The sequence below is a fragment of the Marmota marmota genome, unplaced genomic scaffold, assembly GCF_001458135.2.
Source record: "Marmota marmota marmota unplaced genomic scaffold, marMar, whole genome shotgun sequence".
NCBI lineage: Eukaryota > Metazoa > Chordata > Mammalia > Rodentia > Sciuridae > Marmota > Marmota marmota.
The window spans coordinates 34,387,070-34,407,966 of record NW_025999968.1 but is presented as its reverse complement, the minus strand read 5'-3'; the positions used below and the strand labels follow the sequence as shown (position 1 = coordinate 34,407,966).

At 36.1% G+C, this 20,897-nt stretch overlaps 1 protein-coding gene across 1 annotated transcript in view; it reads right to left on the bottom strand.

The window, feature by feature from the left end:
• Positions 1-3,547: 3,547 nt before the first annotated feature.
• Positions 3,548-20,897, bottom strand: part of Robo1 (roundabout guidance receptor 1) — a 1,050,317-nt gene continuing 1,032,967 nt past the window's right edge. The window contains exons 28-30 of the mRNA XM_048803857.1: positions 12,479-12,787; positions 6,617-6,813; positions 3,548-5,227 (exon numbers count right to left, since the gene is read on the bottom strand). Coding sequence (XP_048659814.1) covers positions 5,213-5,227; positions 6,617-6,813; positions 12,479-12,787 — 521 coding nt within the window. The 3' untranslated portion in view covers positions 3,548-5,212. The remainder of the gene's footprint in view (positions 5,228-6,616; positions 6,814-12,478; positions 12,788-20,897) is intronic.

Here is a 20,897-nt window from a genome sequence, read left to right as displayed (position 1 = left end):
TTCTGTGAAAACACTACCAACTTTTGTTACAATACAATGCCTCAATGATAGTCTTAGACAAAAAATGAATTGGTTACGCCATCCTCAACGTTGCTTGGTATTTCTTTCATTTTATTCCAAGGGATTTGGTAATTTAGCCTGCCTTCATCCACTGTGTGTGTGTGTGTGTGTGTGTGTGTGAGAGAGAGAGAGAGAGAGAGAGAGAGAGAGAGAGAGAGAGAGAGCACACGTGTTAGAAGTACTTTAATGATTGTGAACACTTATTTTTCTTAGGTATGGTAAAGCTTTTCTCTTTCCCAGAAAATGGAAAGTTGTAGCTATTTTTCTAAGGATCTTCTTTGTATCTGTTTTCATATCCTTTATTTTGTTTTATTTCAATGCTGATACTGTAAAAATTTTTAGAAGGTTAAATGGCATTTAAAATTCAACACATATAATACCAACAATTGATAATTTGTCATAACTCCACCAATTGTGAAAGTAATTTGAGTAATTGTGACTAATTTCATTTAGGGTATTATGAAAGAATATTTACCTTAAATTTGGAAAATGGTAAGCTGATGATTATTTGATTTTTGATACCATGCTGAAACATTTTCTAACAATCCTATTCAGAGGAGCTGCCACTGAGGACTCACAGTGGCTGTCATTTCTCTTTGAGCTCAGACTCACCTCCTCTTGGCAACTTCCCAGCTCAAATGCCTGCCAGATGCTGCCTTCTTTCTGCTTCATCTTTTCTGCTCCCACTTGGTCCACTCACTATAATGTTGGGAAGTTAGGTCCCTTACCCAATGAGCAACCTGCAACTAATAAAGAACAGGAACCAAATGATAATGACCCAGGTTCCTGTCCTTCTGTGCAAGGTTCTGGGAGGCATTTTGAATTCTTCTCAGAAGAACCAATGAAGCCCTCCAGTGGAGGTATTTTCACATCCTTTCGAGGACTTACATGAACTTTTTCTTCTTTTATTCACCTCTCACTTCCACTTCCTGGGATTGTATCCCAAATATATTCTTCACATCCAAGTCTTTGTCTCAGATTCTGTTTCTGGAGAAACATGGACTAGAGTAAGTCACTGACCTCCTCATCTTATGGGTAACTGTAAATTCTCCAAGGATTTTTTTTGATTAATAATTTGCAAATAATAAATGTGAGGACTTCATGTAGCCCCGAGGGTAGTAGTGGTTATTTAGCCTAAAGAAAAAGAATGGTGTTAGGGTTCTCTAGCCCAGTAGAGATAATAACATCATGTTTGTATTGTCCTAAAGAAAGTTAACTGAGCAATCATATGTAAGTTCCTTCTGCAGTTGCCTGCTCTTCAACTGCTCTTGTCTTCTTGCAGTTTTCCTTGTTAATGAGACAAATAAAAGTTTGACACATGTTCACTATCTGTTTGTATGAGACATAATTTTTTTTAATGGCAAGCAGTGAAAACTACATCATGAACGTCACCTGGCTGAAGTGATTGTTTAAGATACTGCAGCTGTAGGATGCATTCCAGTTTCAGACATACAACAATGATTTGTTAGGATAATGGCTTCCAAACTATTTTTAATGTAAAGAGATTTATCTTCAAAATGCAAATGATTTTACTTTAGTGTTTTCCAAACTGCAGTGGTAGCTCTCATCCTCTTCTCCAATCCACACACTACCCAAATGTGGCATGCAGTTGAGGAGGCATAGCAGTACCTTGAAAGGCTCTGAGGAAGTCCCAAGTCTCTAGAGCCCCAGATCTCTAAATCCTGGGTCTCTGGATCCCCGACATGGCATGGAAGAATGTAAGAAACTTTCCTCCCAGCTTGCTACACTCAACCTATCTCAAACAACTCAGAAGTGTCTAGGGAGGGCCAATGGATAAGGAAATCAAGGCTGGAAATCAGAGGCTACACATCAAGGGTTCAACAAATGGAGATCACCAGAAATTTTGGCAACAGCAATACCTCAAGCCCCCTGCCTCCCACCTCCCCATGCTTTCTACACATGGAGTCTGTTGAGAGCCACAGCCAAGTCGGAATGGCCCCTGGCATTTTGCCAGAAGTAATGGTTGAGAGGTGAGCCGTTAAGATGATGCTGGATTGAGATGCCACCTTGCAAAGATGGAAATTAGACTATATCTGAAATGAAAGCAAGCCAGATATGACCTAAATCTTCTGGAATTAGGATTACATTTTCTGCCTCTAGGCAGAACAGCAGCCCGATATACCAAATCTATATATGGAGAGCTTAAGTGACATGTTTGCAGCCCTGAATTGTGCAAAGAGTGCCGAAAACATCATTATCACCGCCCCTTGTATGGCCCTTGAATTCAGAAGCAAACAGACAAACAATAACACCAAGAATTTATTCCACAATTAGGTATTTCACAGTGAATTTTACTTACCGGAAACTGACCACCCTCATCCTTATACCACACTTAATCTTTTACTTTCATGCAAATATTTAAGAACAAACTATGTATGAAAATGGGGTTGCATGTGTAATGAATTTCAGTCCATAAATATAAGATCTTGTATTGTTTGTGGAGTTTACAAAGTCCATACCATATGCATTAACTCACTAAATCATGACAATAGCTCCATGAGGTAGGTATTACTGAATTTACAGGTGAGGTACCTGAGACTTAGAGGTTAAGTAACATGTCCAAGGAAACATAGTCAAGACAAAACTGGGAGTCAAATTCAGGGCCTTGATACACATAATTTGCATGTGTATTGCATACTATTAAAAAAGAAAGTCTTAACTAGTCTGCCCATCAAGGAAAAGAAAAATTTAGGCCATTAAATATGCCTCTTCATTGTTTTCCTTCAAAAAGCTTGGAAACTGACTTGACCTGTGGACCTATTCATCTATAAATGGATGCTGGTGATTACGTCATTTTCACATATTTAAATTTCAAATTACACTGCTTTTTCAATTTTTTACTGATTTTCAAATTCTGATACACACAAAATTTAGGTAGGAGAACAATATATATGTCATAGCAAAAGAACCTTCAACAGTTTCTTTTGCTCTTATCATTTCCAAGACATGATACCCATCTCATCCATCCAAAGTTGAATGCTTAAAAATGCTGACTTTACCATATCATAATGTGCAACCTGGTATATGTTTTCTAAAAATGTCACATGAATTTGTAACAAGAAGGAAGATAGTTACTAATGAGCAATTTGGATTCTTTTGGTCGACAGAATGTAGGCAGTTCAAACTTTACAAATCAGGTTTATCATAGTTGAATTCTGATTATTTTTGAAATAGGGTTACTGAAATTCAGATGCACATACATAAACAAATACAGCAAACCCTTAAGAGTTACTCTTTTACCAAATAGTTAACTTCAAGCTCAGATTCATCTCACATTTTTCATGTCAGAGGAATTAAATGGGAATTTTTCCTTATAAGTAAAACCTGGATGCCCATAAAACTAATTGAGAATTTTTACTCTTTTGATAATATAGTGGTGAAATGTTCAGACAAAACGACTTTGTGATTAAATGAAGTAAATTTGATCAGCACACAATGGAAAAAAAATCAACACAAGAAAGAATGATGTATTTGAGAACATTTTTAATAAATAATGTGACAAAATTACTTTTCTGATTATTGGATTTTCAGTATGCAAAATTATGGCTAAAAATAAGAGGCTTCTTACATGAACATAATGAAAACATTAATCACATGGGTTGTTCCCTTAGTACTGCACACGCTTTCTATGAAACTTTCTCAAATAATCTAAGTGAGCACTTTTCATTTTTGGTGAACACCAGCCATTGTTTGTGGTTCAGTTTTGTTTGGCTTTGTTTTTCCAGTGGGGTCAGGCCTGATACCTGTGTATGAATAAATGTACATTTTTTTTTCTTCAAATAGCACCAATTATAAAGTCAATGAAATTCATATAATGACAAAAAAAGATCATAAAAATCTACAGTCAGAGGGCATCGTTTGGCAATTCAAAGCAGTAATGCCCTATCTGAGCTTATAAGGAAAGCTTGTAGGATTCTACATTGGCCACAACAAACTTAAACCATTTTTTTTCTTTAAATCTAGGAAAAGTAAGAACCCTCTAGTTCATGGCCCACGATAAAGTATGCACGTGACTCCACCATCTCTTATCATTCAAATATTCCAAATACAAACATAGAGCATTAACAAAACAGGTTAAAAACGCTTCTCAACATTTTTTTTTTCAATAAGACAAAAAAGGTTAATAGTTACAATGGTTTACAAATAAAGTTTAGTGATTGTGCTTTTAAAACCAAAAAAAAAAAAAAAGATTAAAAACAGTGCATTACAAAAACAAAAATCAAATAAACTTCCTTAAGTGGCACTTCTGAAAGCTGAACTGACACTACCAGAAGAAATTTAGGCCAGTTAAGATAGGATGTCTTTACTCAATTGGTCATTAAAGGCATCCATTTGTTTGTAATGTGCATTTATAATTGCTTCTTGATTGAAAAATAGAACAAGGTTTTTTTGCTAGGCGTCCTTATGACAATGACTAGACAACCAGAGATGCAACTGGCTTAGCCCTCCTTATCAAAAAGTACATTTCCAATAAGAATATACTTCCATGGTTGAAATGAAGACAAAATAAAGTACCACCAGGGGTTGCAAAGAGTATATATTTACAATGTTTTTACCCCGTTCGAATTGTTTGTTGTTCTGCATTTGCTATATTTTTAGTTTCTCCCCACAAAGGGTGGTATGAAAGACTGATTTTAAAATCATGTTAAAATGAAATATGCTTTGATTTGCATTAGCAGTTGGTTATAGAAAGATTATACTTTGAGAGCCCTTGGCATGAGGTTGATAAATCAAGTTTGTATCTTCAATCAATATTTTGCTATAAGTTAGCTTGGTATATAAGCAGTGCAATGCCATATCTCAGGGACAAAATGCAAAAGAACTGTTTGGTTCTTTCTTGAGGCTGATGACTGAAGCAAGAAGTTGATACACTTTTCTTGCTGGAAGTCAAGAGAAATGGTTCCAACAGCGAGGGGAAGAGAAAGGTTCTTCCTAGGGTTAGGGATCAAAGAGCAACAATAAAAACCCAATAACTTTTTTTTTTAAATGGTACCCCAATACGAGGAATAAAAACGACAATTTGTACATTCTGATTGCACTGAACATTTTATCTGGCGTCATGTGTCATCAGACATGAGGCATCTTGACTGATAATTTTCACATTAGATCGCACAAGCCTCTCTGGTTGTCTTCAGCTTTCAGTTTCCTGTAAAAGAGGCAGTATTGTTAAACTTGAAGATAAATCACAAGAGTATTGACTCGTCTTGTTTTTTTAGGCATTTATTCTTACAGTCTAATGGGTTTTTTTTCTTTCACTCCATTCACTGGCTTAAGTTGAAAAGTGCTCATGACAACTAATTCATCTATCAACTTTAGTTGTCTTGATAGCAAATCCAACAGTTCTCTAACAAGCACCCAACTGTTTTGCACTGTGCCTCAGTGTTGTGGGGGCAGAACACAGGGCTCTGCAGGAGAAGGAATATGCTGAGTTCTCCATCCCTCTCCATCCCAACTCAATCCTATAACTCTCCTTTGTTGACTTTAAATATTAGAATTAACTATAATGATTTTTTATCCTCCAACAGGGTTTTCCTACATAAAAAAGGCAAATTTGACAAAAAAATCTCTCCGAAGCATTTGCAGCAGGAAAGACTTTTTCCAAACTTCAAAATCAAAATACATTTGGCTTTAGACAGCATTCAATTAGACATGATTGGTTCTAATATTTTCTTCATTTATTATGAAGTTATAGTTTAATCCTCACCATCTATTTGAGGCTAAATATATTTGTAATAAAAAAAATTATTCTGTGCTGATTTTTTATTAAATGTAGAAAACAATAATTTTTAAAAGGGAGGGGATTTTATAATATGACATGACTTGCAATTCTATCATGCATCATAATTTATAGATTCCAATAAGGGAGGAAATATTTGAATATTTAAAAGAGTGAAGGTGGAAGATATTGTCCAGGGCTGGGGCTGTGGCTCAGTGGTAGAGCACTTGCCTCAAATGGGTAAGGCGCTGGGTTCGATCCTCAGCACCACATAAAAATAAAGAAATAAATAAATGAGGATATTGTTTCCCATCTACAACTAAAATATATACATAATATATATATATATATANATATATATATATATATATATATATATATATATATATATATATATAAAGTTGTGTGTCCAAATCAGCTAAATTGATCCTGGTGATTGCTAGACTGACAGGTAACATGGGCTACACACTCTCACATTATAAAACTCCACCACCTCACTGAGTTTTCATATAACACTAGGAATTACAGTATATCTAGATCTATAATTCTTATTTCCCAGCATTATCTTTGCCATGTATATTTCTTATTTGAAAATATCTTCAAAGAAACTACTACTGACATTTAAAATTATAAAATACATTTCAAGAAAATCCTTATATGCTCAGAATGTCGGTTTCTGACATCACAAACATTAGGGTATAGAGAAGTGTGTAACAAAAATAGTAATGTTTCTGCACACTGATGGATATTCCTAATTTTGAGGTTGACATATTAACTACAGTCTAATGAGGAAAAAAATTGGGAACAAAATAGAGATACCTCTAATTCTTCATTATTATCTTCTCCTCTTTCATATCCTGCAAGTACTTGCATTTCTGCAATATTTCTTCGACCTACATTTGCTTGTTCTCTTTGTCTGCTTCCTGATCCTCTTGATGACATTGAGCTTGAGGAACTGGGATCTCTGGGATTATTCGATGTTGGAAAAGTAGGTCTACAGTAAGGTAGAATATCCTCTGTGTAACAGAATATAATAAATGCATGTGAACACCACTGTGCACTTTCATTGTATAAAGCATCCCTCCTGTCTCGATAATTCTGAATGGGGAAGCATCAGTTATTGCAAAGAATAAATAAGGGCACTATAAAAGCATAATGAATAATGCACACTGGCTTTTGAAAATAAAAGTAGCAAGCCTTGTTTTCCTAGTAGTGGCTGGAGATTTGGATTGACTCCACTCCTAAGCTTATATCCACATCAGAATTCTCTTGGGACTGATAACACTTAAGGAAGTAAACCAAACCTGGAGTCGACTTGGTTTCCAACTCTATGTCATTCACCATGTGATCTCTGATCATTATTTAGGCTTTAGTTTCCATTTTTTTTCCAAAAAAGTGATAATAGAATCTACTTAGAGAAGCTCCTGGTGTTGATATAAAAACAGATAAGATAGTGAAATATACATGTAAGCTACAGAGTGTTCTTAAAAGGAAGCAGCAGAAATGAAACCCAGTCTTCTAGAACTACTAAATCAGAGCCAAGCCTGGGTTTACTCCCCAGCCACAGAGGTAGTCAACCCCACTTCAGTAATATGGAACTCTGGACTTCAGAAGCCTGCCATTGTTGCTGACTTTAAAACACAAGGCACGCTAGTCAATGTCTAGCTAGTACCCGAATTTCTATCTCCAGACTATTTTCAATTTACTGCCACTTTTATTGAAGATGCACCATCCAATTGCTCACATTTCTTTGTATCCTGTCCACTCTACCCTCTGAGCATGAAAGACATCAAAGCCAATCTCTTCTACATATTTCTCCCCACCCCGAAATGCTTCCTCTGCCATCCACACTGTCTGAAGAAACCCCACTTCTTCTGACATGCCCACTGGTACTCTTCCTAGAGGAAGGGTCAGGTTGGAAGACTTGCCGCTGGCTCACAGCACCACTTCTAAATGATCACTCCTCCAACCTCGCACAAAAACGTTGTCCTCCTCCAAGTCTGAGCCATCTATCATTCTACTTCATCCACAGATGGGACTCATGGGGGTGTCCCAGTCCATGAGGATGAACACTCAGGCAACCTCTCTTCGGAGACTTGGTCACCTGTGGCCTTCGCCCTCTGTCCCTGTTTCAGAAACCTTTTCTTTCTATTGATTTCAGTTTTACCTGATATATCTGTATGTATAATACATTAAAAAATATCTTCTGCTAAAACTTTGATTTACTCTCTTTTCTATAGGAATCAATACCTTCTTTCTTCACTGCTCAGCTGAGCTTCTTGAAAAGCAATTTTGACTCAGTATTGGTAGTTACAACTCCCATTCACTCCATCTCCCCTGAAATCTATTCATGCCCACATTACTACTGTAAAACTCAAAAAATGGATAATGCTAACCAAGTTTCATTCCTTCATTTCTGGACTTCTCACTGCCCTTATCATTTAAATGTTTCTATTCTCTTAGTTCAGTACTCCTTCCTTCCTGACCAATCTTCCGGAGAATGTTTTTGATTTTAAGAAGTGCCTCTTGCATGCCAGCACCCCATAGTTCTCTTCTGTCAGCCCAGTGCCTCTTATTCATAGTATGCTATCTCTTCCATTCATCCTGGGTGATTTCCCTCACTTTTATAGACTGAACATTTTCCAGAATATAATTGCCATGAGGACAGGTATTTTTGTCAGCTTCACATATTGATATATTCCCCGTTTGACATATAATAGGTCATTAATAAATAGTTTCAAATGCCCGAATGAGTGAGCACCTTTAACTGCTATTTTCATCATTAGGTAACATTCATTTATATTTTCGACTCCCAAATTATGTCCTGAATCTTTGGGCCCTACAGCCAGCCTAACTGAACACCTCCTCAGACTCAGCATACAGACAATGATCTCATCCTGCCCATCTGCCTGAGATTTCATCCCCCTTTCTATTCTCTAGTACAACTACTGGTATCACTAATCATTAGGATATTCAAGGTAGAAAATTTGTATTATCTGAGATTCATTCTGCCCTTTCAAAAACCTTCCTGTATGTCTTAAATGTACTTCCTCCATATATTTAAACATACAACAACTAAGGTTGATTCGACTCTAAGAGTTTCTTGAATTTTCCTAGTAACTCATCAATTCTCCGATATCCTGGTTTAAATTCTCTGCATCTCTTGTCTGGGAGTTGTACACATCTTCTAACACATCTCTGCCTCTACAGCTGTTACATATAAACCAGCTTCTCTCAACATCCTTCCTCTTTATATGATCTATGGGCGCCTATGATTTAAGCCTTCTTCACCTCAAGAGCTTCATCTTTGCACTTTTATTGATTGAATTTCCTACAATCTCCCCAATGGACCATACAGCTTTAAACGCTGACTTTTCCACGTGAACAATCCACTTTCCTTGCCTGGCTAAATCCTACCCATGCTCAAACACTCAGTTCACATGTCAGTTGAATAGTTCTTTACTAACCTTCTGTCTCCCACAACAGTGAGCTAATTGTCCCTGTTTCAGACTTTCAAGTAGCATAATACCATGAAAAGTATACTGAATATAAAATAAAAATATTCATTTGGCTGAGACTTTAGGGCTGCCTAGAGGCTCAATGGCCAGCAATGATGGCCCTAGGGAGGCTGCAGAAATTTAAAAATTAAATAAAAAATATCTGTGAATTTATAGATTATCTGTCTCTCTCTTTCTGACTTCAGTTCCTTAGGGTCAAGGTTCATGCTTACACAAATCTTAGGACTTAGTACAATAATTAATAGCACAGTGGGCATTTGATAGATGCAGAAATAAATTGAACTAACAGAGGTAAATGCCAGCAAAAAGATCAGATGTTCAAGACTCAAAGACCACTCTTCTTAATTAAAAAGTACCATACATTACACATGTAAATCAGCGTGCCTCTTTCATTATAAATAATGTAAGTTGAATTATGAAGGTGAAAATTGCAGCAAGCATAGAAATGATAATCTAATGACACATACAGAGGGCCATGGTTCAAAAAAAAAAATTCTGAAAAGCAGTATACTCAATACTTCTCATGAAACAGAAAGAATTTCTTGTTTCAAGATTAATGGTTCCAGAGCTGGGGTAGAGCTCAGAGGTAGAAGGCTCGCCTAACGCGTGTGAGGTGCTGGGTTCTATCCTCAGCACCACATAAAAATAAATAAAAATAAATAAATAAAATAAAGGTATTGTGTCCAACTACAACTAAAAAATATACATATATATCTAAAAAAAAAAAGGTTAATGGTTCCAGTCTTAGTTCACTCATTAAATTTCTGAAGATCAATGTTTAAATTTCTTTCTTTGTCCCAATTTTGTGACACCAAGATTCTTACCAGGCTTGTAAAGTTTCCTCCTGAGGAATCCCACCTACTTTGGAGAGAGAGATTGCTCTGAGCAGGAAATTGGTCTACACTTTCTGGCAAGATATAAAATTCATAACTTACATCGTGACTTTTTATTGATGAATCAGTACTTGGAGCACTGTCACCATGAGCCAAAAGCTAGGTCCAGATCCACTCCAACTTAATTGATTTAAAAATAAGCAAGCACATTACTGAAACTTTGGGTTGTGGTGTCCTCTCCAGGGGTTTGTGGTCCCAGAGTGGAGGTGACTGAAGAGCAAAGCAGAAATCTCCACCTCACTGCTGAGTGCACACCTGCAGTAGGAGTCCAGACTTCAGTCCCTGAAAAAAGCCAAACTGCCCTCCATGTTGAAGGGAAGTTCACGACTGCCCAGATGCCCACAGTGGACAGAGCAACAGACTGATGTCAGAGCTTACCACGACATAATCTCTATAGGGAAGTACCCTTAGCTTTCCTGTCTACTACCCTCTCTCTTTCCTGACTCCTCCATCAAGCGAATTTTATTCTAGAATCTCTTCCTCTTAAATGGTTTCTTCTCCTTATTTATAAAGTACATGTTCAAATCTCTCGTCCTCAAACATTTCCACCAATTTGACTTTCCTGCCAACCCTACTGCAGCCCTTCCTCCTCTTCAACCCAACTTTCTGGAAAGAGGTTTTGCCAACACCTCCCTTTCCAAATTTCCATTCACTTTTCAATCCTCTGAATTCTGGCTTCTATTTTGCATACTGCACTGAAGAGTTTTGTTTGTTTTAATACTACTAGTACTCATGGGTGATGTATTACAAAAATCCTTTCCTCCTCCATTATTTCCAGGTTATTTTTTTGGGGGGGTGGGCAATGCTGAGGGTCAACTCAAAGCCTCTCATACGTGTTAGCAAGCTCCCTACCCCTGAGCCACACCCCAACATGAGCACACTATGTTCAAAACCCTGGATAATTTTGATTATTATCTGTAGACAGGACAATCTCAGTTTCCTTTACAGAGCATGGATTCTCTGCCTGTTCTCTAATTATAATCTTCTGTGGCTGGTGGTGACACTTTGGGACATCTCACTAGAAACTATTGTACTCGTCTCTTCCTATTTCCACATTCACCAATCTCCTCTAAGTAGATTAAAAACAAAGTTAACAGAATGCTACAAATTAGTCTTGAGGTTTTTTTCTCCCTGAGAACTGATGGCTAACCATTTACCAGCATATCACCGCTGATATTCAGCTTTTGTAAATCACAATTATCACCTCTGTGTCCTTGGTTCCAAAATCTACTCTACCCACAACCTTCCTCCTGATCTTTAAAAACAATCTTCTACATTCTTATTGATTTTGTTTATATCTATCTGCTCTTGTCAGCATCTTCATTTAAGACTAAATTTATTTTCCCCATGAAAATTATTTTTTCTTCTTTTTTCTATATTGGTTAATATAATTGTGCTCAATTATATTACAAGTCAGACAGGGCCACCTAATCAACATTTGGATAATTGTCTTTAACTGGATTACTTCAATTTACATTCTGACATCTGATGAGTCATCAAGTCCTATTGGGCCCATCTCTGAAATGCAGATGTAGGCTGTTTTCTCCTTTTCATTCAATTCATTTTAATTCAGTGGTTTCACATTTTATGCCTGGATTATCACTGCACTATTCCACCTGGTTCCAGTCTCCTTCTGTGCCGTACAGCCCAGGTAGTTATTTTGCTAAAGTCAAATCTGATTGCTATTTCTCACTCAAAATTCTTTATTGGCTCACTATATCCTACATCATAAATCCCAAACTCTTTTGAAGAGTATCTCTGGCCTTTCCAATCTAATTACCTTTTCTATTTTTACCATTTTCCATTTATCCCCTGGCCTTAAGCATCCTATTCTTCAACCAAACTGGAAACCACTGTTCATCAAACATTCATTTTCACAATTTCATGGTTTTGTTCGGCCTATTTTCTCTATCTGATATCCTGTTTCACCTGTGGAACCTGTTGAAATCATTCTTTAGCTTTAGATTTCATGGAGAAAATAATTTCCAGCTTGAATTAGGATGCTGACAAAAACACAGATATAAAGAAAATCAATAAGAATGAAGATGCTTGGTTTTAAAGATCAGGAGAAAAGTTGTGGGTAGAATGAATTTCAGAGCCAAGGACACAGAGGTGATAATTGTGTGATTTACAGAAGCCAGGGTACATGCCTGGCTCCATGATAAGGAGCGAACTTCTTGATCTTACCTCTCTTCATATAGCCCTAGGTAGCCTGTGTGCCTTGCAAACACCTGCTCATCTGTGTTTTCTATGCATGAGTAAATCAGTACCTTGGATGAGATGAGTCTTTGCTGGTGGAAGGTCTCGCTTTGCTGCCTTGTTTCCTCGTCCTTTCCCATCATTTTGCTGTTCCTGTGCTTCTCTGGGATCACCCGGGTTTGTTCGCAGGTCAGCAACCTGCCTTCCGTCCAATACTTCTCTCCCCTTGTAACTGCCTCCTTTTCGATCTGACGATCTGTCTGTTCTGGTTTCTGCAGAAGGGAGTTTTGGCACCATTACAGGTCGTACCTCCAGCTGTGCCTTGGATTGGACAGTAGGTGATTTTATAGCAGGTGGTGGCACCGGGGGAGGTGGAAGATCTAAAAAGAAATATTTAAAACATTTTAAGAAGTTTGCCACTTAGAAAATAATCAAATATTACTGGAGTCACATTCAACCATGAAATATTGTATCTTAAAGGAACCAACTGAAGACAGCCAATGAATAAGACAACTGCCAAATTCAATGTTCTCTCATTGTCTAGCAAGGGACTACTGAATGACAGTGTGGGGACGTAGAGATTATCTTCTGGGACAGACAGTACTGAGCACAGGTACTGTAATTTCCCCTACTCCATTTAGGGCAAGACTTCCTGATTGATTTCAGCATAATATTGTTGATCCCAGATACATGCTCTCACACCCTCAGATAACCACACCAGATTGAGTGAACTTGGCACTTCAGTTGAGACTTACTGGTCATTGTCCAATCCAGCCTAAATCCCTTCTCATTTTGTAGACAAGAAAGCTCTAGATAGTTTTAAAGCTAATTCCAATCTCAAAAGCAGGATATGACAGAATCAGGACTAATGCCTTTGTATTCTAAATTTCTGGTTTAGTGTTCTTTATGCTTCTTCATTTAATCAGGTTTATAATCTCACATCCATTGATGGACTCTCTCCCTTCTGTATAGATCTGCGAGTTTTAAGCCACATAAGTACTAATATAAATACAGATTAATTTCTTCATATATATGTTGTGTATATATATATATATATATATATATATATATATACTTATAACTATATTTAAATAATATAAATAATAAATTAATTTAATTTCTTACATTGTAGACATATACAAGAATGAAAGTAGGCATAACATTTGATAACTGGAAAATATTTGTTTTATTTAAACAGTACACTCTTTTATTTCTTTTTTATTTTTGTTACTGGGGATTGAACTCAGGGGCACTCAACCACTGAGCCACACCCCCAGCCCTATTTTGTATTTTATTTAGAGAAAGGGTCTCACTGAGTTGCTGAGCACATTGCTTTTGCTGAGGCTGGCTTTGAATTCATTATCCTCCTGCCCCGGCCTCCAGAGACACTGAGATTACAGGCGTGTGCCACCATGACCAGCCAGTACACCCTTTTAAAATGAATCACACAAACATTCCAGGGAGAAAAGATAGATATGCCTTAATAATATTTGATAAATTAGTAGAGGAATATGAACAGATTTTGCAAGTTAGATTGTTTGAGCTATGGTATGAAGGATGGATTAAAATTAGAAAAAGTTTCACTTTGGGAGGCCATGAGGTTATTACGATTGCTCATGTAAGTAATGACAGAAAATGGAACAATGTTGGTGGTTGTTCAAATGAAGGGCATCTTGAGACACTGAGGAAGGAAAAGCAATATCACCTAATGATCAATGGAATATAGCATGGGGGTGTGGGTGAAGGGAACTTAAGATGACTTTTAGGATTTTAGCCATAGATGGCTAAGTAGATAAGAAAAACATTACCAAAGGTATGGAATGTAGGAATAAGGAAAGAAGAGATGTTATAAAGAAAGAGTGTGAGCTCAGTTTTAGAAAAGTGAATGGGAGGAGCTTTAGAGGTAGCCAGATAGAGATGTAGGATAAGTAAAGGCATATAAAATCTGAATTTCAAGAGTGTCAAAACCAGAGAAACAGAGATTTGGGAATTAACAACATAGTTATGTTTTCAGTCATGTCTTTAGAGATGTCTACAATAAATAGCCTAAAAAGTATTCATAAAACATTTATTAAATATTTAGTACTATAAGATTTTAAACAAAAAGTATACATTTACATAGTAAAAATTTTTAACATTTTTTAAGGATTTAAATTTAAAATTACAACATTTAGTGGCTCCCCATCTGCATTTCAAATCTCCAATGCTGAATTTTCAGAGTAATCAATCTGAACTATTTTCTATAGAACATTCCCCAAAACACAGCACCTTTACATGTTCAAAACACTAGAAAATCTAGGGATAACAGGAACATATCTCAAAATTGTAAAGGCTATCTATGCTAAGCCTCAGGCCAACATCATTCTAAATGGAGAAAAATTAAAGGCATTCTCTCTAAAAACTGGAACAAGACAGGGATGCCCTCTTTCACCACTTCTATTTAACATAGTTTTTGAAACACTGGCCAGAGCAATTAGACAGACAAAAGAAATTAAAGGGATATGTAAAGGAAAAGAAGACTTAAATTAGCACTATTTGCTGATGATGTGATTCTATACCTGGAAGACCCAAAAAGCTCCACCAGAAAACTTTTAGAACTAGTAAATAAATTCAGCAAAGTAGCAGGATATAAAATCAACTCCCATAAATCAAAGGCATTTCTGTATATCAGTGATAAATCCTCTGAAAAGGAATTGAGGAAAACTACCCCATTTACAATAACCTAAAAAAAACATAAGATACTTGGGAAACAACTTAATGAAAGAGGTGAAAGATCTATACAATGAAAACTACAGAACCCTAAAGAAAGAAATCAAAGAAGAACTTAGAAGATGGAAAGATCTACCTTGCTCTTGGATGGGAAGAATTAATATTATCAAAATGACCATACTACCAAAAGCACTATACAGATTTAATGCAAGTTTGATCAAAATCACAATGGCATTCCTCATAGAAATAGAAAAAGCAATCATGAAATTCATCTTAAAAATAAGAGACCCAGAATAGCTAAAGCAATTCTTAGCAGGAAGAGTGAAGCAGGGGGCATCAGACCTTAAACTATACTACAGAGCAATAGTAACAAAACTAGCATGGTACTGGCACCAAAACAGATTGATAGACCAATGGTACAGAATAGAGGACACAGAGACTAACCCACAAAATTACAATTATCTTATATTAGACAAAGGTGCCAAAAACATGCATTGGAGAAAAGATAGCATCTTCAACAAATGGTGCTGGGAAAACTGGAAATCCATATGCAACAAAATGAAATTAAACCCCTATCTCTCACCATGCACAAAACTCAACTCAAAGTGGATCAAGGACCTAGGAATTAAACCAGAGACTTTGCATCTAATAGAAGAAAAAGTAGGCCCTAATCTTCATCATGTGGGATTAGGCCCCCAACTTCCTTAATAAGACTCCTATAGCACAAGAATTAAAACCAAGAATCAATAAGTAGGATGGAATCAAACTAAAAAGTTTCATCTCAACAAAAGAAACAATCTGTGAGGTGAACAGAGAGCCTACATCCTGGGAGCAATTTTTTACCCCTCACACATCAGATAGAGCACTAATCTCTAGGGTATATAAAGAACTCAAAAAGCTAAGCACCGAAAAAACAAATAACCCAGTCAACAAATGGGCTAAGGACCTGAACAAACACTTCTCAGAAGAGGATACACAATCAATCAACAAATATATGAAAAAATGTTCATCATGTCTCATAATTATAGAAATGCAAATCAAAACTACTCTAAGATATCATCTCACTCTAGTCAAAATGGCAGCTATTATGAAGACAAACAAAAATAAGTGTTGGCGAGGATGTGGGGAAAAAGGTACACTCATACATTGCTGGTGTGTGTATGTGATTCTATACCTGGAAGACCCAAAAAGCTTCACCAGAAGCTTTTTGGTGCGACCAATATGGAAAGCAGTATGGAGATTCCTTGGAAAACTGGGAATGGAACCACCATTTGACCCAGCTAACCCTCTCCTCGGTCTGTACCCAAAAGACTTAAAAACAGTATACTACAGGGATACAGCCACTTCATTGTTTCTAGCAGCACAATCCACAATAGCTAAACTGTGGAGTCAACCTAGATGTCCTTCAATGGATAAATAGATAAAAAAATGTGGCATATAGACACAATGGAATTTTACTCAGCAGTAAAAGAGAATAAAATCATGGCATTTGCAGGTAAATGGATGGCATTGGAGAAGATAATGCTAAGTGAAGTTAGCTAATCTCCCAAAACAAATGCCAAATGTTTTCTCTCATATGAGGAGGGTGACTCATAGTGGGGTAGGGAGGGGGAGCATAGGAGGAATAGAGGAACTCTAGATAGGGCAGAGGGGTGGGAGGGAAAAGGAGGGGGCAGGGGATTAGCAAGGATGGTGGAATGTGATAGACATCATTATCCAAAGTACATGTATGAAGACACGAACTGGTGTGAATATACTTTGTATATAACCAGAGATATGAAAAATGTGCTGTATATGTGTAATAAGAATTGTAATGCATTCCGCTGTGATTTATTAAAAAAAAAAAAGAAACAACAACAACAACAAAAAAAACAGGGTGGCCAAGTCATAAACTCAAAGAAGCAGCATTCATAGACAAGGACCACCAAAAATGGTCACACTTGGGATTATGTATAGTGTTTATCTGAAAATCTACAGATGGCAAGTCTGATAGAAAGTACCAGACACAAGTATATAGCCTTCTGTGTTTAATAACATGAATTGGATTGTACTTTTTTCTTTTAACCATGTTATCATATACATTTTTATAAATACATACTTTTTTGAGAAGTTTTCATAACAATTTGTTCTATTAATATATAATTTATGTAGCCAATGACTTCAGAGGAATATGTAGGCTATTTCCAGTTATTTTATTATTACTGACAATGTTCTACCAACTATCATTTACATGTACCAATATGAGAAACTTAAATGTTAAAATTGTGACTTGAAGATTTTTACTATAGTATATTGAAGGACCTAGAAAGCATCAGTTTTAATCTAGGAGTCTATTCTTGTATTTAAAAAACAATGAATGAACGCTTTCTTTTTTCCTAAAAAAATTGTAAGATTTTCTTAACTAATTTTCTCTTGACATTATAGGCTAAAGCTTAAGGCATTAGGATTCATGGCATTGGTCTTTGAAAGAAGCAGCTTGAACTCACATTTTTTTTAGTACCAGCTGCTGTACTTGAGAACCCATTATAAAAAGTGATCAAAGTTTTAATTTCAGTTTCTTGTTGTTGGCTTTCAGGGGCTTAACATGTTCAAGTGTCATATCAATAGGCTCAACATATTAGTTAATATGGTGGCCAAAGTAGAGCCAACAGTACTAATTTCCCTCTGATGTTAAAATTCTAAGTATTCTGTCTTGCAATTGGATTGCCATTGTTACTAGTACATGAATTACTTCCTTTGTCCATTATTTCAGTGGATTTTTCAAAAATATTACTTAAAAATAAGTACTAGATGTGTAAGTCCTCCCTCATCTGCTACTTGTTGATCAAGTTAACAGAAAGAGTTAAAAACCAGACCATAACGAAGGGCCTAAAGGCAGGAGACCCAAGGCAGAGTGCTTCTAAGTTCAGCTTGAACCTGGGACTAAAAACAAGAGGAAGGGAAAAATCCTCATTCAGAGCATACCCAGACTGTAGATGCATTTCTCTACTCTCTATTTACTGTAAACATAAACCAGATTATAAACTCAGGTTATCAGGAAGCAGATGAATAAAAGCCACTACCATCAAATCAAAAAGTATCTGTGTTTATCAGCTATCAAAGCTAACAATTACCACTAACACAAGATCATACAAAGTCTTGGGAACATATAACTCTTAAGACAAAACCTATTACCACATGTTCCATTAGGTGCTGTCTGTAACACAGGTCAAAAGTGGAACTCAGTGATGATTTAAAGATTCCAACTTCCTGAATATAATCGTCACTGTGTTTAATTGACAATTATAGAGGAATACTAGCAGGTTTAATTTCTCATATAAACACGTTTGCCTGAGAAATTATTTAGGATTATAAAATGATTATAAACTCAAACCAGGCATAATCACGTGTAAACAATACACCTATGTGAAATAGTTTTTTCACGTAATTCATGTCATAAAGTAGTTCAAATTGGGTTTAAGAACTGGAATTATGGACATGATTTACGTGTGTGTGTGTGTATGTGTGTGTATTCTTTCTTTATATAAGAATATTAACTCACTTCTTACACAAGACTCTAAATAACAAATTATATAGCATGTACAGAAATATATAAGAACATGTGTATGCAGACAATTCTGCCAGCACAGCATTAACTCACTATAGAGATTCGGCAGCCTATTTACTTAACTGCTTAAAGTCCCAAGACCTTGTAATTAATGATAAATCAAGTCAAAATAACATCATTCCAAAGAGTGTGGCAAATTTATAATTTATGAAAAGTAGAGCTAGAGAAATAACGTAGATTTGGTTTTTAAATCAAGTATGTAAATGTATTGGAAAGGTTGAAAAGAGGGGGTGGGAAGAATCTATTAGAAGGTCCTAGAAATGCACTTGTGCTTGGCTTTAACTCCATAAGACTTCAGCTGATAAATATTCATATATTTTAATCCTATCCTCCATCTGGGTTAAACTTGAACGTGGCAAATATGAAATAAATAAATAATCAGATGCTGCCTGTCAGTCTGACTGTGGTGTGAAGCACGATGCCTTGCATTCAGCCGTCCCACAATGCAAGCATTCTGGAGGGGCTGGTAGAATTTTAGGGACTAGAATGTGTCCCCCTAAAATTCATATCAAAAAGTCCTAACTCCCCATACCTCAGAATGTGACTGTATTTGGAGTCTCTAGAGAAGTTATTAAGATGAATTCTCTGGTGTGAGTTTTCATCTAACCAATGGCCTTCTAAGAAGTGGAGATAAGGACACAGATACACGCAGTTGGAAGATTATGTAAGACACAGAGACAAGACCATCATCTTGAAGCCAGAGAGGCTTCCCAAGACACCAACCCTGCTGTCACCTTCTTAGTGATCTTCTAACCTCTAGAGCTCAGGAAAGAAATGTCTGTTGTTTAAGTCACCCAATCTTTGGTAGATTGTTATGGCAGCCTTAGCAACTAATATGGGGACTGAGAAGACTCATTCCAGATCACTCTTTCAGTTCAAAGTTACTCTTTATTCTTCTTCATAGAGTTTACAAAAATTCTACCAAGGGAATACAGAATTTGAACTAAATTTACAAAGTAAAAGAGCTACAAATGCAAAACTAATACATCATGTTCTAGACAGTGGACAAAAATCTATAAACTATAATCAAGCTCATCCATCAGTCTATGCATTACATTCAGAAAAAAGAAAAGCCAACAAACCTTCCATATCTTACTGATATGTGGAATTCACATTTTAACATTTGTTAGCTTTTTAAATTCTATCTCCTCCCCACTTCTCCTTTTAAATTATTATACAAATTTTGTCTGCTTTGAGCTTCATTGTGGAATGGTTTGTGTTTAAAAAATATAATGTAGTAAGTTGATAAAAGAGTTTGTGAGAAAATGACTTTTCTCTCTGTCATATCCATAGCCATCAAGACTATGTACATTTCAGTGGGGTAGGTAGCTCAGTGGTAGACTCCTTGCCCCACTCATCTGAAGCCCTGGGTTCAATCTCTAGCATTATGGAGTATGGGGATACATGAGTTTCTTTTATTTGATGCATTAAGAAATATCTGCATTTTTGTGGTTTTAATTAATTGATGTGCATGCTGGGATATGTATAAAATATAGCTTTATTACTTTTTCTCCTACCCACCAGTAAACATGCTGAATTAAATTCAAGAAATATTAGTATAATAAGCATAACTTAGCAAAATGTTGAAGGGAAGTTAAATATATAATTTAAAAACAGTTTTAGTTATTTCTCCATTTGATCTAATTTTGTTACCTAAAGAAAATAATTATTAGCTTCTATATTAAAGTATGTACTATGATAATTTTGCATAATCACTTTTGTGAAATAAGCAATTAGAAATCCAAATAATGTTTCAGATTAACTTTTTGGCTTTACACATGTTTCAATATAGTTCTTTGGTATTCCTGAAATTAAATAAAAAAAAATAACTTGTGTGCTTCATCATTCAATTTAAGTTATTATTCAGGGATTAGTTAGAATTTACATTTAATTATTAAACACACTGAAATAAGTACTGTGGAATGAGGACAATAAATACAGATAACAATTTTCAAGCACAGTGTAATTCGTAACTACAATGCTGTATTTTTCAACTTGGCATATTTGCATTACTTAAAACATTTTCAGGGGGCATTATTCAATGCCATGTTTCCCAAAGAAACACACATAAATAAGAGGTGGAAAGATCTGCTTTAGGCAGATTTTCCCTTATGCATTCAATTTAGATGTGTTTACATCCAGGCTCCATGTTGGCCAGTTTTCCAGTTAGGAGC